This window comes from Artibeus jamaicensis, unplaced genomic scaffold (genome assembly GCF_021234435.1).
Source record: "Artibeus jamaicensis isolate MK-2021 breed Jamaican fruit bat unplaced genomic scaffold, CSHL_Jam_final scaffold_474, whole genome shotgun sequence".
Classification (NCBI taxonomy): Eukaryota; Metazoa; Chordata; class Mammalia; order Chiroptera; family Phyllostomidae; genus Artibeus; species Artibeus jamaicensis.
The window spans coordinates 5,673,219-5,699,661 of NW_026522046.1; the positions used below are offsets into that span (position 1 = coordinate 5,673,219).

Genomic DNA, 26,443 nt, shown 5'->3' on the forward strand with positions numbered 1-26,443 from the left:
TAATCTCAATAGATGCAGTTAAAACATTTGATAAAATTCAATATCCATTTATGATAAAAACTTTCAACAAATGGGTATAGAACAGACATACGTCAACATAATAGAGGACATATAAGACAGATCCACTGCTAACATCATTTGTTAAAAGCTGAAAGCTTTTCCTCTAAGATCAGGAACAAGATGAGTTGCCCACTCTTGCCACTTTTATTAAACACAGTATTGTAAGTCCTAGCCACAGCAACTAGGCAAGAAAAAAACAAGGCATCAAAATTGGAAAGGAACAAGTAGCACTGTCACTATTTACAGATGACATGATACCATATGTAGAAAATCCTAAAGACTTCACCAAAAAACCCATCAAAACTAATAAATAAATTCAGTGAAGTTGCAAGATAAAAAATTAATGTATGGAAATCTGTTGCATTTATATACACAATAATAAACTATGAGAAAACATTTTAAAAACTATCCCATTTACAAATGCTTCAAAAAGAAAAAGTACCTAGAAGTAAATTTAACCAAGGAGATGAAAGATCAGTACTCTGAAAACAATAAGACACTGATGAAAGAACATTTGTTGAGACAACACAAATAGACTGGAAGAATTAATATTGTTAAAATGTCCATACGATCCAAAGCAATCTACAGATTCAACACAGTTCCTATCAAAATTCTAAACACATTTTCACAGAATTAGAACAAGTAATCCTAAAATTTACTTGGAAATATAAAAGACCCTAAATAGCCAAAGCGATCTTGAGAAAGAAGAGCAAAGCTGAAGTTATCATGTTTTTTATTTTAAAACATACTACAATGCTATAATAATCAAACATTATGCTACTGGCACAAAAAACAGACACATAGATCAATGGAACAGAGAGATAAATAGAACCATATGTACCATAGATACGTATATGGTCAATTAATCTACAACAAAGGAAACAAGAATAGACAATGAAGAAAAGATAGTTCCTTCAGTAAATGGTACTGGGAAAACTGGACAGCTACATGCAGAAGAATGACACTGGGCCATATATAAAAAATAAACTCAAAGTAGACTAATGTAAGACCTAAAATCATAAAACTCCTAGAACAAAACAGGCAGTAAACTATTTGACACCATTCTTAACAGTATTTCTTTACATATTTCCTTTCAGGTAACAGCAACAAAAGCAAAAATAAAGAAATGAGATTACTTCAAACTAAAAATGAAGTAATAGATTGCCTTTCATTTTGTTCAAACTAAACAAAATGAAAGGCAATCTATGAGTAGAAGACATTTGCAAAACATGTATTTAATAAGTTGAAATCCAAAATATATAACCAATTCATATAATTCAGTATCAAAAAGGCAAACAATCATATTAAAAAATCAGGGCAGAGGAGATGAACACATATTTTTCCAAAAAAGACACACTGTAACTCATACAATAGGCATATGAAAAGATATTCAACATAATCATCAGGGAAATGATCATCAAAACCACAATAAGATACCACTTCACAACTAATGGAATAGCTATTTTCAAAAAGACAAGAAACAAGTATTGGTGAGGATGTGGAGAAAAAGGAAAACTAAGGCACTCCCCATTGGTAGGAGTGTAAAATGGTGCAGCCACTATGAGAAACAGTATGGAGGGTTCTCAAAAAATTAAAAATGAAACTATCATGCAATCCAGCAATTCTGCTTCTGGGTATTTACCCTAAGAAAACAAAGCCCCAAATCTGAAAAAAGACATGTGCACCACATGCTCACTGCAACATGATTTACAATAGTCAAGATATGGAAGCAACCCTAAGTTCCCATCTGTGGATAAACAGATACTAAAACTGTGGTATATTTATACACCGTGGAATATTACTCAGCCATAAAAAGGATGAAATCTTGCCATTTGTGACAACACAGGTAGACCTAGGGAGTATTATGGTAAGTGAATTAAGTCATAGAGAGAAAGACAAATACCATATGATTTCACTTATATGTGGAATCTGTTAAAACAAACCAACCAACAAAACAAAACAAAGACACTATTAGATACAGAGAACAGACAGATGATTGCTAGCACACAGGGGATTGGGGAGTGAAGGGAACAGGCAAAATAGGTTAAAGGGATTAGAGGTACAAACCTCTAGTTATAAAATAAGCAAGTCATGGGGATATAATGTACAGCACAGGTAATATAGTCAATAACACTGTAATAACTTTGTGACAGATGGTAACTAGATTTATCACAATGATCATTTTCTATTATAAAAAATACTGAGTCACTATGTTGTACACCTAAAACTAATATAATATTGTATGTCAACTATAATTAAATTACAAAAAAAAAAACCCAAATCCTCATGGTTTCTATCTATAAGATGCTTAAGTCCAGGAAGAAAAATAAATGTAAACAGTTACCATGCAGTGTTCCAAGTATAGCATAAAATGTTTTATGAACACAGAGAAGGGGCAACTAATCAAACTGGAAGTGTGGGAGAGGAGTCCAAGAGTTTCTCATGCATGATACATGAGTCATGCATTAGAAAATTGTTAGAATTTGCCAAGCAGAGAAAGGGAAGGAAAAGGCAAGACAGGATGAAAGAAAACTCATGCAAAGAACATCGGCCATAAAGATAACACAAAGTTTCAGTGAATTCCAATAATTTAATATGGTTGAGAAGTTCATAATACAATGGGGAAAGGCAGCAAGAAAGGGGAGCAGTTACGGAGTAGTAGTCAGGGACCAACACATATAGAAGGATCTAGAGTGTTGTATTAAAAAGTTTAGATGGATATGGTAGAAACCAGTATTTGTGCTCCAACATCTGTTCTTCCCTCTTGACCTAGAAACAAAACTCTTTATTTAGCTAAACACATAGTTACGCACAATACAGAGTACATTCCTCAGTTTCTCTTAGCAGCTGACCAGTCACATATTTAAGTTCTAATCAACATGATGTAAAGAGAATTGCAGTACACAACTTCTAAGAAATTTTCTTAAAGAGAGGGAAAACTATCTTCATCTCTTTCTGCATTCAGGCTAGAGATGAGGGCTGGAGCCTGGGCAGCCATTTTGGCCAAAAGTGGAAACCATGTACTAAAAATAACAATAGTAAGAAAAGAAGCAGTTTGCATCCCTGATAAGATTGTAAAGCTTATCTACTAGATCCAGTTGCCTACCTCCAAACTTATGTGAAAAAAATAAATTCCTATCAAAATAAACTGTTATTTAAATTTTGTCTCATAACAGAACTTAATTACACCTGACCCAATGGGGAGCCACAGAAGAATATTAGACAGAGAAAAAACAAGATCATGAATAAGAGAAGGACAAGATTAGGTATAGAGACCATTTAGGGAGGTATTTTGGAAATCCAGGTAAAATCTCCATACTAGCCACCTGGTTCAAACCGGCATTTCTGGGGAGTTTAGCAATCCTAGTCTCATATTCATTACTGCCTATCTTTCAAGGTCAATAAATGGCTCAAATGACATAATGTATAAACATGAGCATTGGAAATTATAAAGAACTCGTACAAATGCAATTCATTAATGTTATGCATAACTAGAGAATATTTTCATATTGGTCTATTGTCCAAAATAATGTAAAAGTCACTATGAGGAATAAATCTCCATTTTACAGACAAATGAACAGGACAAAAATTCTAGGCTTTCAATTATAAGAAGAAACTGGCCTGGTTAAAGTTATACAGATGGAAAGGAAAAGAATCTGTCTCTGCATTCATTCATTACCAACAGCCTGCTTCTCAGAATAGCTTTGGACCAAATCTAGTTAGATTTAGACTAGGATGATCGTGTCTGTGGCCTCAAATCATTCTTGAGTATTACCTATTATCACAGTAAAACTGCAGCACTACCTTCAACACAGTGATGTTGGCATGAAACAAAAGGAAATTACTCACATTATTTATTTTCTCAAAGCACTCTCAAGTCACTCCCTATTATTGCATATAATTATACTAATAGCAATTATCACAATATTCATTTTTTAAGAATGGTACTCTGTACCACTCCTGATACACAGTCTAAAGCAGAGACATATTAATTTTTTGAGTGATTAGTATTTCATTCAGCTTTTGAAGGAAAAGACATAAAAAATTTTAAATTACAATATATCGTTTCATTAAACAAGATTATTTTAGAACTTGCTATAAAACAATTCAATTTTCTTAATAAAAACATCAACACAAAGGCATGTATTTCTTGAATACTTACTTTCAACAATATATCCACAATACGCTGTTGGTATTCTACAGCTTGCTTGTCATTTTTAAAATCTTCAAAAGTCTAAAAGGGAGATGTTTTTAAAAATAATTATTATTTGAAAATTTTAAGAGACAATAGGATATTAAATTCTTAATAATAGGTACATTCTTAAATAAGATAAACATTACTCATCAAGTTTTTTTCTATATATCTTTAATAATAAGATATTTTTAGTGAGCTAAGTAGGAAGATATAGCATTTAACATTTCATGGTATTCTGAGACTTTAAAATAGACAACAAAGTATAAAAATATAGTACAAAGTATGACATTTTTTGGTGTCATACACCCAAAGTGTGATTTGAGAAAGGCAGAGTTTATAGGCAGTGAAAAAGAAAGAACACTGATGTCAAGGGTCAACTTGTGAGCAAGGGTCTGAGAATAATGAAATGCATCTCACACTGTCAGCCACCAGCCCACTCATGTGTTTGGAAATATAACTGAGACGTTCATCCACTGTCATGGAAAATAACTGTCATGACAACTAAGGAAAAAATGATGTTCAAAGATATTTATAAAAAATTATTATAGCAAAACTGTCATAATGTTAAAATACTCAAGCCTACATACAAGGAGTAAGTATCCTATTTGCAAAACACTGCCAAGTATAGCACTTATTATTCCACATCTCTGCTCGAGTACAGCTAAATGTATTCTGAGTAGAGCATGCACCAAAGTGAATGACGGCACTTGACTCTGAAAATACCTGGCACCTACAGGATGCATATCTGAAGGAACTGGAACTGCATGCACTCAGAAAGTTTCAGTAAAGTTATTTATTGAATAATAAGAATGATGAAAGATTTGAAAACCTTTCCTATGGTTTTCACTTAGCACATTTGGCTCTTGAAATGTTTAAATTCACAGAGCAATAATTTACTGCTTATTTCCCTGAAACAAGAAAATGGATTCCATATTGTGCCAATGGAGTTTAAAAAAAAAAAAAAAGAAGGAATTTCACGGCCATGAACTTTCAAGATTACATCAGAGTTACATTCAAACCAGAATACTTGCTGTTCTTCCAATGGGCCCTGAACTTCCCCAACTTCTCCGAATTTGGCTCATGCTGGTCTATTAGCATGCCCTTCCTCCTTCCTTTCTCTTGTCTGACACACTGTAAGAACTTCAAAGAAATTACTGATTTGTCTAGTTAGCTACAGAAAAATAGAATTGTTTTTTAAAAATCTTTTTTTCTCAAGTAGACTGCTTTGCTACCACTTAGTTGAGAAATGCTAAAATGATAGAGTTATCAAGACTGTTGGTACTCCTATTCTGGAAAGCTCAAACAGGAAATACTATGCTATTTAAGTGGGTTACACATGAATGATCCTGCCTAAAGACAGAAAAATGAACTGGAAAGTCCCTCAGGTCTATCCTCAGGTTTATGAGCACGACAATCATGGGAGCACTCACACACCCCCACCCCACCCCAGCCTGCCGAAGTGAGATTCCGCAGGCACAAATGGAAGTTACTATCCATTAATACCAGTTCTATCAACTAAAACACAAAACCGTGGAAGTTTTACATATTCTATCCTACTACATAGAATATTTTCCCCCAACCTTAACCTGACTAGTTTCTACTCATCCTTTGAGACTCAGCATGGACATTATTTTATCCAAGCAACTCCCTAAACCTCCGTTGGATTTCCCTCCTAAGCATTTCCACAGCATCTCCAATGGCATGTATTATTACACTGTGCTGTAATTACTATAGACAAGCTGGATCCTCTTCCTCCATAAGGGAAGGGTTTATATCCTGTGGGCCCAGGGTGTACCCCTAGTTAGTATAGTATGTGTGATATACTAGGCACTCAAATATTTGTCAAGCAAATGAGATTGTACTGCAGCCTTACTATCAATCCCAATGTCATAACTGAGGCATCAGCATAATTCCAAATGATCTGCAGTGACACCACAACCCTTATAAAATGAAAATTAAGTAAAATTCCTTGTTGTTCTCTCCCACTCTTTCCAAAGCCCCTGCCCCACATTCCCTGTGTTTTCTACCCACTCCATGCCAAACACCAAGTTCCCTTGTGTTTTCTGGTTGTCTAAAATCTCCTAACCCAACTAGATGACTTCTACTTCTAAGTGTCTTTTTCCTTCTTCCCATGTAATTAAAGTTACTACTTCTGAAGTCAGCTTTTCAGATTAAACTAATTCCAAGTATGACATAATTGGGATGTTAATCTTCTCATGGGCACTTACTTTTTCATTTAAGAGTTTATTATATTATTCAACTTACAAAAATACTTCATACTCGTAAGAGAAATTTGCCCCACCTTGCGGAGGTAATCACTCTTAAGATTCAGATGTACCAGCATTCATTTTCCAAATATTGTGCATATACAATATTTGTGTTTTATACACTTGTGAGCCCGAAGCTTCACTAAACATTACAATATAATCACTGTCTGTGTTATCAAAAGCTTTTAAAAAACAACTACAACAGTATTTCTTGGAAAGATACGATATGTTTCCCATACTATTTCTCTGGCGACATTTTCACATAAAGATGGGCTTATCCAAACCCATCTTTAATTAAACATGCACAAGGACATTCTTCTCAACAGGGAACATCCATGCTCCATCCCAGCTGTCATCACCGCCACACGGCCTTTGGAACCTTCTTCCAGATTTAGTATGTCGACTAGGACTATGTATGAAATCAAAGGCGTACCACATTTAACCCTGCTTTCTTCAACTTTTTGATAAGAATGTGTTAGAAAGAGATGAAAGCATGACAAAGAAGAGAGAGGGAGGGAGGAGGGGGAGGAGGGGGAGGAGGGGGGAGGAGGGGGGAGGAGGGGGGAAGAGGGGGAAGGGGGAGGGGGGAGGAGGGGGGAGGGGGGTAAAGGGAAAGAAGAGCAGGAAAGGAAGGGAGGGAGATAAAGAATTAGAAAATACTTAGTGGCACAACAAAGTTTAACATCTGAAACTTTGACTTACTGCTAGGGCGTAAAATTAGTACCTGTAAAAGAATTATTATTTGTCTTTGTTTTAAAAAATATTATCACCCTGGCTTTTAAAACACTTTAAAAATCATGTTATCTCTTACCAGTGCCAATACATTTAGAAATTCTCTTGTGTCAAAATGCAGCAAAGTCCGAACATAGGGATAGATTTCTTCCTCAGGGGAAGCTTCTGCTGAATGCAGGCGAATTAGAAATTCAAAAACCTGCCAAGTTGAAAAATAAAAGTTGATTATTTTTTCACCCTGCAAAGTGTTTTGCTAAAGCGTTGATTCCCATTTGGATAAAATAGAGGCAGGCTGAATTTACTTTAAAGTACCACCATTTTATAGCTTCTATAACCTCTCTCAGCTATAATTATTGGCTTCAGCAACGGCATGTACGCTCTCTCCTATTACAGATAATAGATTGCTCTGCCCTCAATACAGTCTGTCTTCAGTGACCTTAACAAGAGGCATAAATGGTAAAAATGGTATGAAAATAGCACCAACCTGGTTTTTAACCAATGGAACAAGATCTTCCGGGATGTCACCAAGGGGATAGGCACGACCTGCTAGACAACAGCTAGAAGAAAAGAAGGAGAACGGATCTGGTGACTTGTCAGGGGCTAACTTCCTGGTTAACACATTGTTTCTCAAACCCAAGATACTAGTTGGATTTTTAAGTAGGCTCAGATTTTATCAGTTAGTTCAAACCCGGGTCTAGTTCAACCCTAGATCAAGATGATAGCCAGAGTTCAGAGAATGTGGGTGACAAGGATGGTGGTGAAGCAACATATCTGTGACTAAGTCACGTTTCTTATTTTTTGCAGAAAAACCCAAGATGCACTAAAGGGGTGAGAAGGAGTAAGAAGAGGCTGTCTAAAAGTCACATATCTAGCATCTACAAAAAAACCCTGTGGCGCCATTAAACTAGGGTTTATCTATTAAAAGTCTGATGTTCTCAGAGCCTTTTATTTTTTTTAATTTTTATTTAGTTATTTTTCAAGTACAGTTTTCTGTTTATTTCTCCCATCCCAGCCCACCCCTCCCCCATGCACCCACCTCCCTCCCATTTCCACCCCCCTTAGTTATTGTCCTTGTGTCCTTTATACTTGTTCCTCTACATCCCTCCCCTTTTCTCCCCTTAAATTCCCTCCCCCCCCCCCCCCCCCCCCCCCGGTCGCTGTCCCCTGTTCTCTATTCCAGTGTATTTGTTTTTATTTTGCTTGCTTGTCTGTTTTGTTGTTTAGCTTCCTGTTAAAGGTGAGATCATATGGTATTTGTCTTTCAACACCTGGCTTATTTCACTCAGCGTAATGCTTTCCAGTTCCATCCATGTTGTTGCAAAGGGTAGTAGTTCCTTCTTTCTCTCTGCTGCATAGAATTCCATTGTGCATATGTACCACAATTTTTTGATCCATTCATTTACTGACGAGCACCTAGGTTGCTTCCAGCTCTTGGCTATTGTAAACTGTGCTGCTATGAACACTGAGGTGCATAGCTTCTTTGAAATTGATGTTTTGGGGTTCTTAGTTCTCAGAGCCTTTTAAACCAATGGCTCTAAGAATAGTGATTATAGATAGGGAATTAACTAGGCTAAAAATGTCTGGAAAGTGTCTGCAATCAGACAAGCCTTCAGGAAGACTTAGGATCTCATGAGAAATTAATTGTACAGTTTTACCTCCAAGTCATATCTTCCTTGTGGCTAATGACTTGCCTGTGGGTTGAATTACAAAAACGCCTTCTGAATATGCCCTCGTTTTTTTTCTGAATCTTTTTTTGGTGGAGTGGAGGTGTGTGAATTTTAAATCTCTTTAAACTCGTCATCAATTTTGAGTGTTATATTAGAGACAGCTGGATACCAGTGTATTCTAAGAAGTTTAAAGTATGAAATAGGTCTCAACTCTGAATAGGTTTAACTCTGAAACCAGGTAGGAGCTACAATGATGCTCTGGCAGGTTTGGCCGTCTGGCTGCCACCCTTGCAGCCAGTTAGTTATCTGCCTGAGAGTGCTGTCAGGACATGATTCTGAGCCTGCATAGTCTATTGCAAAGAACTCTGTTCCAGGAGCAGTTTTACTACTATCACGGACTTTTTCACGATTTAAAACTCTTGCCCTGATATATAATATAGACTACACGTATACTGCAGAGCTGTTGGTAGTAAAAGTAAAGTACTCTACACTGTGGTTTCACAACCTCAGTCCTATTGATACCTTGAGAGAGACCATTCTTTGTTGTGGGGACTACCCTGTACTCTGGAGGATGTTTAGCAGTATTCCTGGTCTCTCCCCCCAGCCTCAGTGATGACAAACAAAAATGTCTCCAGACACTGCCAAATGATTTGCAGAGTACACAAAGGGGACAAACTCAACCACGGTTGAGAAGCACTGCTCTACATGAAAAAACAATGATAAATGAAAAGCACTACATAGATAAGAGATGACAGTGCCTCTGAGAATATGGGGGGGAAATTATAGGAGAGTAACAGAGATAAACAGATAAAAAATCTCTTACCTGATATATACAAGAAGCTTGTTGCCCATAACAACCTGCTCATCTAAAATAGAAAAAGTATCTTCAGCAATTCTCTCAAAATCTTTTCAGAAATATAATTATTATGTGAAAATAAAAAAATAAAATTTAGTATTTAAGATAAAGTATATTCCAAGTAACAGAAAACTGAGACAAGACCACTTTAATTATTATTTTTAGAATTCCCATTATATTCTTTTCATGGCTGCAAACATCGATGAGTCATTCAGTGGTACATGAGGAAGAAATAGATGTGAGGGTAGAGACCTATGTATTGTTGGCTCAGCCAACAGCCTGAGGCTAGGGGGCGGTGTAGAGCAGGAGATGAGTCGACCAATTTAGATCATGACCAATTAATTAATATTAAGGCATAACTATAAAGGCTTCTCATTTGTAACAGGGTTCTCACCACCTATAGAGCCCCAGGGCTGAGAGAACCATTGGACACAAATGTCTGAGACACACTATATGATCCTTATGACCCTCCGTATTCTAAGATAGGTCTAAAATGTAAGATTCTGCCATCTAGTAATATAAATCTATCTCTTGGTTAAAAGAAATTACAAATATAATTAGGCCAAGTTATATGCCAAGCAGTCATGAGCAACAGAATAGAGTAGGAGCTCCAACAGTGGGTGAAGTATCAGTAGCTCATGTTGTGTGCAGATCATGGGAATTTGTGGTTGGTAATAGCGATGAGCTGGAGTTTCTATTTTTGATATATGAATATAGGACATAATGCAAGTGTACATCTCTTATTTAATCAGTAATCTCTTATAAATACTCCAGATCTGTATTGTTATGAGTACAAATAAACTTACATTGCTCAAAAGAAAATGAGTAATCACATCCTGCTTCAATTCAAGATGTTTCTTAGATTAATAAACTTTATTTTTAGATAAGTTTAAATCAGGTATACAACAAAAATGAGAGAGAGGCATAAAGACTGCCATATACCCGCATTCACGCACCCATGCCACAATCACGCCCACTGTCGACATCCTGCAGCAGAATGGTGCATTTCTAATCGTCCATGAACTTCACTGACATGTCATTACCACCAAAAGTCCATAGTTTACATGAGGGTTCAGTCTTAGTGGTGTACATTCTAGTTTCACTGCCTTAAAAAACCAGTGCTCTGCCTGTTCATCCCTCCTTCCCCACGAGTGCCCAGCAAACACTGATCCTTTTACTGTCTCCATGGTTTTGCCTTTTCTGCAATATCATATAACTGAAATTATACATTATGTAGTCCTTTCAGATTGTCTTCTCTCATTTAGAAATATGCATATGTTTCCCCCATGTCTTTTCATGGCTTGATAGCTCATTTCTTTTTAGTGCTGAATAATATTCCATCATCTGGATATACCACAGTTTATTCATCCACTCATCTACTAACAAGCATCGTGGTTGATTGCAAATTTTGTTAATTATGAAGAAAGTTAGTATAAACATCTGTGTCCAGGTTTTTGTATGGACATGTTTATAAATCATCCAGGTAAATACCAAAGAGAGCAATTGTTGGATCATATAGTAAGAATAAGTTTAGTTTTGTAAGAAGTCACCAACTGCCTTCGACAGTGGACAAACCATTCTACATTCTCATCAGCAGTAAGTGAGAGTTTCCGTTGTACCACATCATGGTCAGCATTCAGTGTTGTCAGTGTAGCAGACTCTGGCTGTTCTAATGTGTGTATACTAGATACCATTTTTGTTTTAATTTGTAGTTCCTTAATGGTGTGTTAACTTGTTCATATTTTCCACTTCTTTGCTCTAGTTCCCCAACCAGAAAGAGTGCTGGCTTTCCCATGTGAGTTCCCTGCTGCTGCTGTGCTTGTCACACAGACTGCACTCAGTCCGAGGCTGAAAGCCACAAGTGATGGTGATGTATTTGTACACCTTCCTGTCTCAATTTCTGTAAGCCCTTGAATTCTGCATGAGGGCCTGAAATGAACTTACTTTATAGCAACAACACTGTCTTTAGGACATTTGTCAAAAACTACCAGGGCAATTGTTCAACTTTACAGATGCCACAGGCAGTGCTACCAGAAGGGACTGAAAAGATACTCAACAAAAAACTTAAAGGGAGAATGGGAGGACTTCAGGAGGCATCAAAAGCCCCAACACATTATTGAAATTCTACAGGGGCATGTGATGTACAGGGCTGTACGTGTATGAGGCCTTGCACGTATGTGCCCAGGAAAGACCCCAAGAAGCTCTAATCTATAACCTAAGGCTGACTCTGAGGCTCTGCACAAGCAGGAAGTAAGTGAAGGCTAAGGCAGAACTGTGAGCTGCCTGAAGGAGCATTTACAATTCCAAAATAAAATGAAGTAAAAACAGATAAAGTAAGAAATGGACAATGCAGTATTTGGAGACTTTGATATTCCACTATGAATAATGAATAGAAAAATTAGCAGATGAGCAAGAAATAGAAGCCTTGAACAGAACTCGCCAACAAGACCTAGCAAGCACCTACAGAACATGCTAATCAATAGTAAAATGCATTCAACATATTTTTAAGAGTACATGGAACATTCTTCAGAAGAGACCATATGTTAAGGCTATAAAACAAATTTCAATAAATTTTAAAAGACAGAGAATATACAAAATATGTTCTCTGACCATGATGGAATAAAATTAGAAATTAGCATCAGAAGAACAACTGAGAATTCACAAGTATGTGGAAATTAAATAATATACTTCTAAATAACCAATATCACAAGAGAAATTAGAAAATACTCTGAGATGAATGAAATGAAGATGCAAGACACCAACACTATGGGATGCAGCAAAAGCACTGGTCAGAGAGTTATTTGTAGCTGTAAAAATCTATTAAAAAACAGATTTCTAATCAATAACCTAAATTTCCACCTCAAGAAACACAAAAGAGCAAATGAAACTCAAAGCAAAATAGAGTAAATAAAAGTTGAAATAAATAAAACAGGAAAGAAAAATAAAGAACATCAATAAAATCAAAATTGTTTTTTTGAAAAGACCAACAAATCTTAGGCAGACCAAGAAAAGGAGAGAAGAGACTCATATTACAAAAATCAGTAGTAAGAGATACCACTACTGACCTTACACAAATAAATTACAAGAGAATATCATATGCACCATGACCAACAAATTAGATAACGCAAATGAAATGTTACTAAACTGACTCAAGAAGGAATAGATAATCTGCACAGACATAACAAGTAGAGACCAAATTAATACCTTTAATACTGCCAACAAAGAATATTCTGACATGGCTTTATTAATGAATTCTACCAAACACTGAGAGAATTAACACCAATCCTTTACAAACTCTTCCAAAAAAACTTCCAACTCATTTATTAGGCAAGTATACCAAGATATCAAGTATACTTGATAATAAGACCAAAAAATATGAAAAGAAAATAAAACAGAACAGTATCCTTTATGAGTACAGACATAAAAATACTCAAAAGAAAATATTAACAAATTCAATATGAGCAACATGTAAAACACGTGTGTGTGTGTATACAGACCCCCCATGACCAAGTAGGATTATCCCAAGAATGTAAGATTGGCTTAACATACAAAAATCAACTCATAGAACATATAAATAAAGAATATACCAATAAAGGACAAAACCCACAAGATTATCCTAACAGATGCAGAAAAAGCATTTCATAAAATTGAACTCTTTCATTTAAAAAATACTCAATAGACTAGGAATAGGACACTACCTCAAATTGATAAGGCCATCTCCAAAAAACCCCACATTTAACATCACATTTAATGGTGAAAGACCAAATGCTTTCTTTCTCCCTTAGGTCAGGAAAAGGTAAGGACATTCACTCTTGCTATTTCTGTTCAACACTGTTCTGGAAACTCTAGAAAGGCCAATTAGGGAAGAAATAAATAATAAAATAAATGCGTATGAGAAAAAAAGAAGTAAAACTATCTTTACTTATAGATGACATGATTTTATATATTTAGAAAATTCTAAAAACTCCATTAAAAATTAGAATAAATGAATTCAGCAAGAATTCAGGACATAAGATCAATATACAAAAATCAATTTTATTTTCATAAACTAGCAATAAACATTCCAAAACTGAAATTAAAAACCATTTATAGACTTCCGCCAAGATGGAGGCATAGGTGGAAACACTTTGCTTCCTCACACAACCAAATCTAAAAACAATAAAGTTTTAACAACAATAAACGCAACCAAACCACAGAAAATTGAACAATACTGAGTCCAAAAACAACGGACCACTCAGCTAAACTGGTGAGAGGGGCGAAGACAGCAGCAGAGTGGGTCGGGCAAAAACGATCCCTCACCAAGTGGCACACAAGCAGCTGAAGGCACGGATCCCAGGTGCAGGGCAGCTACGGGAAGGCTTGGGGCGCAGCTGGCTGTCTGAGGTCGCGCATTTGCGCGCAGATAAAGCAGTGAAGAGACATGCATTGAGACAGACATCGCAGGCCCTGGCGCAGGGCGGCGGGCTCGCACATTTGCGCTCAGATAAACAGGCGGGGGCAAGCGGTAAGGCGGACGGGGCAAGTGGTAAGGCGGACAGGGCAAGCGGAAAGGATCACCATTGCTCCCTCTCTGATCCCGCCCCCACATACAGCATCACAAACCAGCGACCTGGGTGGCCCCGCCCTGGTGAACAACTAAGACTCTGCCCCTCATACATAACAGGCACAAACAGATCAAAACATGGCTCAAGAACAACTCAGAGCCCCAGAGCCAATAAATCTAAGTGATGAAGAAATAGCCAAAATTTCAGATGCATAGTTCAAAACACTGGTGATCAGGATGCTCACAGAACTGGTTGATTTTAGTCACAAATTAGAGGAACATATGAAGGCTAAACTAATGGAAATGAATGGCAATGCACAGGAAACCAATAGTAATGGAAAGGAAACTGGGACTCAAATCAAGGGAGTAGACCAGAAGGAAGGAAAAAATGACCAAACAGAAGAATATGAAGAAACAAGAATTCAAAAAAAATGAGAGGTTTAGGAACCTCCAGGACATCTTTAAACATTCCAACATCTGAATTATAGGGATACCAGAAGGGGAAGAGGAACAATCACGAGTGGAAACCTTATTTGAACAAATAATAAAAGAGAACTTCCCCATTCTGGCAAAGGAAATAGACTTCCAGGAAATCCAGGAAGCTCAGAGAGTCCCAAAGAAGGTGGACCCAAGAGGGAACACACCAAGGCACATCATCATTACATTAGCCAAGATTCAAATGAAGGAGAGAATCCTAGAAGCAGCAAGAGATAAGGGGACAGTCACCTACAAAGGAGCTCCCATCAGACTGTCAGCGGATTTCTCAAAAGATACCTGACAGGCAAGAAGGGGCTGGAAAGAAGTATTCCAAGTCATGAAAACCAAAGACCTGCAACCAAGATTGCTCTATCCAGCAAAGCTTTCATTTAGAATAGAAGGACAGATAAAGTGCTTCTGAAATAAGGTTGAATTCAAGGAGTTCATCATCACCAAGCCCTTATTATATGAAATGTTAAAGGGACTTACCTAAGAAAAAGAAGATAAAAAAGACGAACAGTGAAAGGACAGCAAACTCACAGTTATCAACGACCACACCTAAAACAAAAGCAAACTAGGTGGACAGCTAGATCAGGAGCAGAACCATAGAAATGAAGATCACATGGAGGGTTAGCAACAGGGGAGTGGGAGGAGGAGACGGGGGGAGAAGGTACAGAAAATAAGTAGCATAGACAGTAGATAGAAAATAGGAGGGAGGGTAAGAATAGTAGGGGAAATATAGAATCTAAAGAACTTGAGACACATGTTCATGAACTAAAGGTGGGGAATGGTGGAGGAGGGGTGTGCAGGGTGGAGGGGAATGAAGGGGGAAAATAGAACAAATGTAATGGCATAATCAATAAAATATATTAAAAAACATTTATAATAGCATCAAAATAAATAAAATACTTAGAAATAGATTTAACAAAAGAAGTATATAACTTGTCCATTGAAAACTGCAAAACATCACTGAAAGAAATTGAAGTAAGACATAAATAAATGAAAAGACACTCTGTTCACTGATAGGAAGACTTAATACTGTTAAAATAGCAATACTCCCCAAATTCATATATCCATTTAAAGCAATCCTTATCAAAATTCCAACTGCCTTTCTGCATTTTGAGAAAACAGACTGATTTTAAAAGACCAGAATATATGGAGAAACATATCACACTCATAATTAGATGGCTCAGTACTGTTAAAATGGCAATTCTCCCCAAATTAATCTACAGAGTCAATGTAATCCCAAACAAATTCTAATAAACTTTTTAAAAGAACTAATGAGCTGATTTTAAATTTCACACTAGCTAAGTCAATTTTGAAAAAGAAAAGCTAAGTTGGAGAAATGAAGGTACCTGACTTTAAGACTCATTCTTAAGCTACAATAATTAAGATAGAATATTATTGGCATAAATATAAACATATAGTTCAATGGAATATAACAGAGAACACAAAAACAGAACAACACATATATGGTCAATTGATTAAAAAATCTTTGTAAAAATTTTTTGACAAAAAGTTGTCAAAGTAATTCAATGGAAACAAGATCATCTTTTCAAAAAGTGGTAAAGAAACAACTGATGGCTCTAGCGAAAAAAAATCCTTGAACCTGATTTTGCATCACATAGGAAAAGTAACTCAAAATGGATTACAGACCTAAATGCAAGTACTAAAACTACCAAATTTCTAGAAGAAAATATTTATGACATTGAATTGGACAAAGATTTCTTAAGCAGAACACCAAAAGTCTAAATTACATAAGAAAAAATGAACAAGAGGGATTTCATAAAGATTAACAACTTCCATATTTTGAAAAACATGGTTAAGAAAATAAAAAGGTAAACTACAGATTGGGAGAAAATTTTTGCAAAATATATTCTGAAAAAGAGCTTGTACCCAGACTACATAAAGAACTTTATAGGTTCTGGTGGAAATTCACTCACTTGGAACTCTTATAACTCAATAATATGAAGTTAAATAACACCTGGACCCTACCCCTCAAAATAGTGCTGAAAACTTAAAAAGACAATTCACCAAAGAAATTATGTGAATGGTCAATAGCCCATGAAAGGATGCGCAACATCACTACCAGGGAAATAAAAGTAAAAATCACAATGAGATACCATACAGCCAGTAGAGTTGCTAAAATTTTCAAGAGACTTAAAAAGACTGACAGTACAGGCCCAGGACAGGAACCTCAGCTGGTTGGCGCATCATCCTGATGTGCCAAAGTTGCAGGTTTGACCTCTGGTCAGGGCACATACAAGAAGCAACCAACACATGCATAGGTAAGTGGAATAACAAATCGATGTTTCTCTCTCATCAATAAATACAAATTTTAAAAGGATTGTATCAAGTGCTTGCACAGATATGCAGCAACCCATACGTGGAGTTTTCATATATAAAAGTGGTACAGCCATTTTGAAAAACTATACAGGAGTACCTTAGAAAGTAAAACATAATTTACCATAAAATCCATCCATTCCAATCCTAGGTAGCTGCCCAAGAAAATGAATGCATAAGCCCACATAAAAATTTATTCCTAGCTAGGAATCAGTGATGGGGAATTGGGCAACATATGGGATACTTGTGGTGATGAAACTGTTCTATATCTTGATTTTATCTATGTGAATATCTGGTTGTGATATTGTACTTTAGTTTTGCAAGATGTTATCACTGGGGAAAATGAATAAAAAGTAAACAATCCATTGTGTTATTTCTTACAACTGCATGTGAATCTCTAATTTCCTTACAATAAAAAGTTTAATTAAAAACAAAACTCATCACAAATGTTGTAGCATTACTTATAATAGCTCCAAACTGGAGGCAACTCAAATGCCCATCAACTGGTAAATGGATAAAGAAATGATGGTATTCCGATTCATGAAATACCACTCAGCAGTAAACGGGAATGAAATGTTAATACAAGCAACAACATGGATGCATCTCCAAAAATGCTAAATGAAAGAAACAGAACACCAAAGATTACCTAATCTAGGATTCCAGTTACATGAAATGTGTGACAGAAAGTAATCAGTGACTGTGTGAAGGTAGGACTGTTAGCTAAGGACAACGCACAAAGGGGCAGGGAAAACTTTTTAGTGTGAAGGAACTGTGCACACAGTACTTCCATAATTTAATTGTGGTGGTTATATGATTATACACAATTACCAAAATTTACACTGCATGATAAAATTGGTGAATTTTATGATATTTAAGTAAACCTTAAAAATATGGGGGGGAAAATTAAGGCTTAGAAAATACCTGTTAGAGTCTTTCCTGCATTCAGAGGAGGAGCAATGACTTTGAAAAGTTTCTGCGTGAAAATAAAACAGGAAAACAATCACCATCATTTTTTTAAAAGAATATTTTAAAAAGATAATACTCTTATGCTATTAACCGCCTTTCTCTGATTGAATTAGTCAAACACTACTAAGATGAAATATGGAGACTTTGAGGCAGATATAATAACCATTGGAGAAGAATCACTGGGAGACAGTAGTTGCTGTCACACTCCTCACTGACAGAAGCCATGTTACAGATATTAGGTTTGATGAAGGTCTTTTTTGAGATAATAATTTCTGATATAAGATATCCTTAGGTTTCTTAGAAACCGGAAAGCAAGTGAAGGGATCAATAACGCACCAAAATGGTAATGAAGATTACTTTAAACTGAAAACATCTGAACAATCAGCAGCCACAGAAAGAAACATCATTCCAATTTAAGCAGAGCCTCTGAAAATACAGTAAGATTAATGGCAAGACTAAGCAGCCTTCCTGAAAGGGAGATTTCTGTTTCAGAGAAGACTGACCCTTAGCATTGGAAAGTGCAAGTGCAGCTGTACATTACTGTCCAAAAGCCCAATAAACCATCTGTACTTTTCCATAAAGCTTGAAATCCCTCTGCACAGAATGTTTTGTTTAAACTGGTAGATACTCTGAGCTCTGGCTATTCAGTGCCTGTAAACTCCTAGTACATAAGTAAATAAACCTTGTCTTTTCTCCTGTTATCAGTTAATTCATAGCCCTCCCTCCACCACTGGGGCGACCTAAATTGATAAAGGAAAAGTTTTTCCTCTCCACGTGAGGCACTACTTTTACTTCAGAGGCCGCCAAAACTAGAACAAAAGATTTCAGACTACAGTAGTCATCTCAAATGTGGTGACTCTGATTTTCATTCTAAAAAATTTCAAAAGACAGGACACCTCCCCTTAATTTATACCTCTTTAAAGTATTAAAATAACTAAACTCTAAATACTGAAAACAGATTTCCTTATAGGCAGAGAAGTATAAGAGAAATCATAGAATGCATCTAACCTCCCATTGCTAAAATCTTCAAATGACTATTTAATAGCAAATACCAGGCTCCTGCTGAAAGTCATTAAACTTGAAAACTACTCTAAACAAGGCAACCTCAATGATCCATCTGAGACATACAGGTACAAATGCAAACCAGATTTTGAAGAATAAAAAACCCATACAAAACAAAAACTTCAAAGCAACAATAACAAAAAAACAGCAATCATTTTTATCAACACAGAATGCATCAAATTAGAATCTGTTTTTAGGAATTATTTTGAGAGAAAGCAGGAAGTGCATTATTTCTTCATAACTGTGCTTTAGTAGTGAGGCAGGAAATGCTTCTGCTGCACTGAGGCCCTGGACCTGACTGAGAGGCAGCCCTTTCTCAATGAACCACTGCACCTGGGTGAGGAGGCAGTTGACAGGCGTTCAAGTGTCCATAAATACCTGACACACAATCAGGGTCAAAAGCAGGGGAATAGAGCTGTGGCTCTCATTTTATAAACAGACCAAGGAAAGGTGCATACAAAACTGAAGGAGACATGAATTAGAGGGATACTTACCTACCAAGCTAAAAGTGTTTAAGAAAGACTGAATTATCATGGAATTACTGCTGACAATAATACTGAAGAGAGTTTTGAGTTTTGCATGGCCATTAAATATGCAAAAAAGTTGACTGGATGCTTTCAGCAAATGGTTGACTTTTCTGAGCCAGGCGATTAGTCACTGTAACAAAGCAATGGGCTGGAAGGGCACATTCCATTACCCACAACTTTGTCTTCAAATACAGGGTCTGGCACAGATAACTTTTTTATTACACAATCTTTTATTACAAAGTCATAAGCATGTAATTCTGTAACATAATATCTCACTCAAGCACACCATATGACATTTTAGGTGAAATGTTTGAATTGCTGTCATCTCATGCAAGACGTTCACATACCCTTCCAACCACACTCAAGCAGGTGTTACTTCTGCCAGACCCTGTATAAGGCAACAAACTAGGTAGATATGGCTTGTTTTTTTTCTTCTTAAAATGCCCTTTAGATGCTCCTTCCTAATGGTAAGGAGAACAAGACATTATTCTTACATAATGAGTGCTATAAAATTCTAAACCTGGAAAAGCAAATCAGCAATCAACAAATCATGAACCCCCAACATTTTCAGGGCTGTCCCCCAGCAGAAGATCCCTACAAAGAGTGTTACACAATAGTATTTACTGTACACAGTAACTATATATGATAAATTTCTAATGTCTTTTGGAAAATCTTTTATAATATCAAAAAATATTTTAAAAGACTTAAAGTCTAACAGGCATGCATTACTTTTAATTTTGTATAGTGTTCCCTAGGACTTAAAAACCTAATTATGCAAATATAAAAAAGCAACAGCAGAAAATATGAAATTAAAGACTACTTAACAAATTCCCAAGTGGATAGAAGTCTAATAAATTGATGAGAAATTTTTGAATGACTGCATGAGAAGAGAAACAATTCAATACAAATAGAGAACAGGGAAAAAATCATTAAACAATATTAAATATGGGTCCAAGATAGGAAGTATCTTACCTCCATTGGACTAATAAATTCATTCATGCCTCTGTTGTAAACATAGATCATAGCATCATATAGACGATTTTCCCAACACATGAGAACTACCTGTAAAAAGGAAAAGTTGCTTGGTCCATACAATTCAAAAAGTCTAATGGATTATTACCCTTAAACCTTTTAGAATGAAGAAGATCTTGAATTCTCCTCCCTAATTTTTCTTGTTCATTCTCTGAAAAAAACTGACATTGAAGTACTCAAATACAAGGCCATGATAAGAGCTGCCATGAGTTCAAAACTACTTTCAATAGCTACTCTTAAACATCCTCCAGTGTCTAATTTTATTTGGTCTTTATTCTTTCTTTTTCCATATTCATTTTACCTTTGGTCAATAGTACCACAAATATTTACTAAATACCTACATGCAAGTCCTCTCCCAGGCATTAGAAATAAAGTGATGGATAAGATAAACCCAGACCAATCTCTACACTTACAGAACCTCCACTCATCTCAGACACTTAAAGAAGGGAGGGACATAAAACAGCATGTGAGCTGTGACTTAGGGAAGATACCCAATTACATACATAATTCATTTACAACTGTGATAAGTGCTACAAAAGAAACTGATATGGTCTGGAGTGTTCAGGTCATCCTTGAGGGAGCAATATTTAAGTTAGGACCAAAGGATGCATGTATGTGAGCCAAAGCACAGATGGTAACTGGGAACTCTGTAGGCAGAAACAATAAGGAGCTAAAAATGATTAAGGATGGAGACAAATCAATTTGAGAAGATATTTAGGAAGAGGAATAGAGATGAATGAAGCATAGAGTACTCTGTATTCTGCCCCTATGAGAGCCCTACTACTCTATAGAGTGATGAGGACAGGGCTGGAGAACAGAGGCTGACAAGAGGCAATGATAAGGGGTAGCAGAGACCAGAGGAAAAACAAGGAGGGGTCATGGGAGAGCCTTTCTAGACAAAGGCATGTTCTTGTACCTCTTCTCTCACTACCCTCCCTCTCAGCTGGCCTTGATAACACATCTTCACTGATGACTAACACATTCACAGCTTCAGCCCTAATCTACCCTCTGAAACATATATCTAATCACTTACTTGCGATCTTTACCTGAATATCTAGTAGCTATCTCAAATGGCAAAACAGAATTCCTGATTTTGTCACCCAAAAATAGACCTACCCCGGCCTTCCAAACTTCCTTAAGAAATCATTACTTTGTTTCTCAAGCCAAAAGACTAGGAATCCTCCTCAAATTCTCTCCCCCTTCACCCCTGCCCATCCAATTCTTTAGCCAATCAATTTTACCCCCCCAAAAATATCCTAAATCATATCCTAAATCAGTCCACCCCTCTCCATCTCACTGCTACCAACACGGGCCAGGATCTCCTCCTGGCCTAGCTCCTAACTAGTCTCCTTGCTTCTTCCGTACTTGACCCTTACCCCTCATTTTGTTACCCCTAAAGCAAATAAGAATGCTCTTAAAATTTTACCTTGCCCTGAAAGGTCTACCTCTCTCTCTTAAAGAAGCACCATGTCTATCTGCCTTTTATCTGTTACTTAAACACCCAAGGCACATATGTAAACACATGTGTGTATTCTTTCATTAGCTGTTGCTTTTACCTATAACAATCTTCCCCAAGATCTGATTTTTGCACTACTAATTCCTTCTTATCATTCAGATTCCAGACTTAATGTTACTTCCTCAGAAAGTCTTTCTATGATGAGTGGATCTAAAGCAGACTCACTCTCTCCCTACCAGACAGCCTGTTTGACTTTCAACATAACACTTGTTTTTGGATATTTCTGATTTATTTACTTATTTGTTTATTGTCAAACTTTTTACCAAAATGTAGGCCTCATGAGAGGCCAAGTCTTGTCTACCAGGGTCACTGAAGCATTCTCAGAGCCTGACACTCAATAAATACTCCTTGAAGTAATGAAGAAATGCTGTTGAAAGAATCAATAAAATTTGAAAAATATGGGTTGATACAGTGGACATGGAGGTCATTGCTAACTGAGGGGAAAGCAAAGCTGAAGAGTTATTAAGAATGTTTTAAAAAATGGAAACAGCAGCCTAGACAGTGCTTTCCAGAAGTCTGTGACTGGGAAGAGTGAGACCAGGTAGTAACCTGGGGAAAGAAGGGATGCAGGACTGATATGGAGGGAAGGGAAACTGAGGGAAAGATTTCTAGAACTGTTTTAACATGAAAAAGATTAGAATTTATTTACATAGTATTGGGGGAAAACTAAAAACGTTGGAAAGAGAAGTTAGGAATTTTGCCTACATTGGTGATAGGCAGATGAAGCTAGGCTGATACCATGCTCTCAAAACACTAGACCGATTATAGACTGAAAACGATGCCAGACTACCCGTAAAATAGAAAGGCGTATAAAAAAGAGTATCTGGCTTTACTGTGCAAACTTTCAGCCACACATAAAAAGCTTCCAGAAGAAAACAATAACCATTTCTCCAAACCCTTCATTAAGAGAAAACTTTTGGTCTAGCTAAGATCTTTGCAAGTTACCCATGTTTTAGCTCAGTAGGGCTTCCCACTTGGTACTCTGTGCCTCTGCGGGAGCAGTACACTCACCGTCAGGACTGTATGGGAATAGAGAGTTAAACTGGGAAGTGCCTTAGGCCAGGATACATACTGCTCCTCAATCGAGGATTGAAAACTTACTATAGAAACCTCAGATATATTGTAACTTATCAAACAATGGGCTGATCAAAATGAGGCATCTTAATTTGCTTCTTATAGTATTTCAAAACTCAGTGTGTGAAAATTATCAACTGTGAACTTAGAAATAATCTTTTATTTTAAATGGTATCAAACTCTTAAAAGTAGAAACATTTGACTATTTATGTGAAAGTACTCATAGTTGAAACCTACCTTCTGGAAGAAAACCATGGTAGTGAACAGATAAAAAAGGATCAGTAAATACAGAACAGTTCTGAGAAACATTGACAAATACAAGCTTATAAGACATCTTACCAAAAGTGCTCCAGGAGTAACTGGGTGGACAGATGGCAGAGGCCAGATCAGTCAGTAAATACACGGTGGGGCAAACGCATACTCACAACTCTTAACCTACTTTTGCCCCATCCTGTATAATCAATAAAGGAGTGATATTGACTCCATAAGTTAGGAGAATGTCTGTAAACTCACCTGCTGAATGTCTAAGCTGGTTATATCCATATGTACAATGAGGGCTTCCACATTCTCCATTAACTTCTTATCTTGGAAGTGAACAATCAAATCTTTCATTACCTGGGGTGTGATCCCTACCAATTTATCACTTAAAATATATGGCTCAAGGCACTCCAAAAACACTCCTTTGGCTACTGAATTCTCACTTAATTTGTCATACATCTGGCTAAATAGAAGATCTCTACAAGAGAAAGAAAAAAAAAAAAAAAGACATTTAGGAACATTCCAAACACCCAGTAAATCCAGTCTGCTAAGTATGTCATCTTTTTTCTATTTCAACTGATAAGTGTACTAAAAACAGTGAAAACCCATATATATATATATATATATATATATACACACACACACACACACACACATATATATACATATACACCCATATATACATATACATAAGGTTACATATATGTATATATAACCTTAAGTTTCCTAATACGTCTTTTACAAATAAGAAAAGTTTAGTAAGTTAAATTATTTGCTGAAAGTCCCTCAGCTAACAAGTGATAGAGTCAGAATTAAAACTCAGCCTTCCGGCCTAAATCCCGTATAACTGGCAAAATTAAATGTTTTACAAGTTTTCATTTATGTTTTGTATTGCCTTGAATCATTCACTAATTTAGTCATTATTTTTTAATACAAAACTGTGCTAATTCTATGTACCTGCTGGTATTATTATTAGTAGTATTTTTACTGGATGTACAATCTCTTTACATGTGTATCACATCAACTGTGAAAAGGGCCCAATGGTTCATTCACAGGCGTGGCTTTTCATGCCGAGTTCCATGAAAAGGTCAAGGGAGATTCAGAAAGGAGTGGGATAGACAGGGTCTGTCTCATCTGAAGTACTGGAAGGGGACAGATGTTATACACATTGGCTGCAAGTCAACACAACCAGATGCCACTTTTCAGTAAACAGCATTTGCAATATCCTGGGGGGGAAATCCATATCCATTTATTTTTTCTCATATCCACAAATGTAATTTTGCATCATTTCCCCCTTTTGCTTCATATTTACCAGAGTGTTTTTCATATTAGTTTCATTTTAATCAATAACCCATCACATTTTTGTTATTACCGATTACTAGCCAAGTAAAAGAAACAGATTAATGAAGCTTTACTGTAAGGAACATAAAGAGTAACAAAGTAACTCTGATGAATTTAAAGAAAGCATCATATTTGCCAGTGCCTGCATTCTCTAACGTGCTGTTAAAAACAACATGCTATGGAAGATAATTCTATATTTTAGTTCAGCACAGGAAGCCCTGGGGAGGAGAATTAGAGAGGTAAACATTCAGTAAACAGAGCCTAAACATTGACAAACACGGCGCCCTGGGGACATAGCACGCTGGTGAGATTCATGGCAAAACAGTGTGTTTCTTTCTTAACCAGTTAGAGGCTAGAATAAAGAAGCAAGAAAAATAACACTCAGCAACTCCTTTTGCATTCTACCTTAAAATAAAACAGAATTCTAACACACATTCTCATCATTCTGGGAGAATATTTATTGGAGCATCAGGGAAAGAGAAAGAAAAAAGTACATACAAAAAGTTTTGGCTCTTGTATTTCTTTCTATATTTAGGCATTATACTCCTAGGTGCTGTCTTTATAGAAAGGCCAACTTCAAAACTATTTTAGCCTCCTTAGAGCCAGTACAATAGAAAATCCATTCTTTCTGCATAACTTCACTTGATGTTAATACTCACATTAAAGATATTTGGACTTTATCATTCCTAACTTCAAACTAATAGAGGGAAATGGCCAGCTTCTCTGTACATTATCAATTTTACTATTCAGAAAAAGCAAAGAACTCAGCTTTGACGATAACTATAAACTCGTCTGAAGGGAGTGAGACCCTCCATGATGGATTCTCATGCTCGATGGTCCATACTAAACATATAACAAGAACCAAATAGATAAATCCCCACTAAATACAAGTGGGGCTTAATAAATCTAAAGTTCATTCAAGTTGGTCTCTTTATTTATAAAAGTACAAGTAAATTTCAAATGAACTTTAAAAAATTATGTTCAAAATGCTCTGTTTTCTGATACAAGCATCACAATAGTAAACATTTCCTTTAAACAGGCATGGCTTAACGGTGGTGATGCTTGCAAAACTCTGTAAATACACTAAAAATCACTGACCTGTATACTTTAAAAGGGTGAATTTTATGGTATGTGAATTATATCTCAATATAAATGGTCATAAATTTATATTGAATCTAGATTAATATTATATTAATATTAATTTCAATATATACTAATTTCATATACTAATTATACTAATTCAATATATACTAATTTCAATTTATACTAATTTATATTAATTCCAATATAAATTATAGGCATGGCACATTTTCCTCCTAGATTTGATGTTTAAAATTTTAACATGCAGTTACCAAGAAAACAATATTCAAAACATCCAGTTCTTCAACCTTACTTGATAATTAAGATCATTCTGTTTCTCAAACAATAACCCTGATGTTGAACAACAAGAGTGAACAAATACCTGGCTATTGAAATAGCACTTCTGGTTCACTTTAGATTTAACAACAATATTTTTAGTTCATATTT

The 26,443-nt window shown here is 36.1% G+C and overlaps 1 protein-coding gene across 3 annotated transcripts in view; it reads right to left on the minus strand.

The window, feature by feature from the left end:
• The window catches only part of VPS8 (VPS8 subunit of CORVET complex), a 250,078-nt gene that overhangs the window by 133,562 nt on the left and 90,073 nt on the right, over positions 1-26,443 (minus strand). For all 3 annotated transcript variants that reach the window (XM_053657638.1, XM_053657637.1, XM_053657639.1), the window contains exons 21-27: positions 23,831-24,053; positions 20,668-20,757; positions 18,062-18,113; positions 9,745-9,787; positions 7,739-7,811; positions 7,334-7,453; positions 4,223-4,294 (exon numbers count right to left, since the gene is read on the minus strand). In XM_053657638.1, the coding sequence (XP_053513613.1) occupies positions 4,223-4,294; positions 7,334-7,453; positions 7,739-7,811; positions 9,745-9,787; positions 18,062-18,113; positions 20,668-20,757; positions 23,831-24,053 (673 nt within the window). The remainder of the gene's footprint in view (positions 1-4,222; positions 4,295-7,333; positions 7,454-7,738; positions 7,812-9,744; positions 9,788-18,061; positions 18,114-20,667; positions 20,758-23,830; positions 24,054-26,443) is intronic.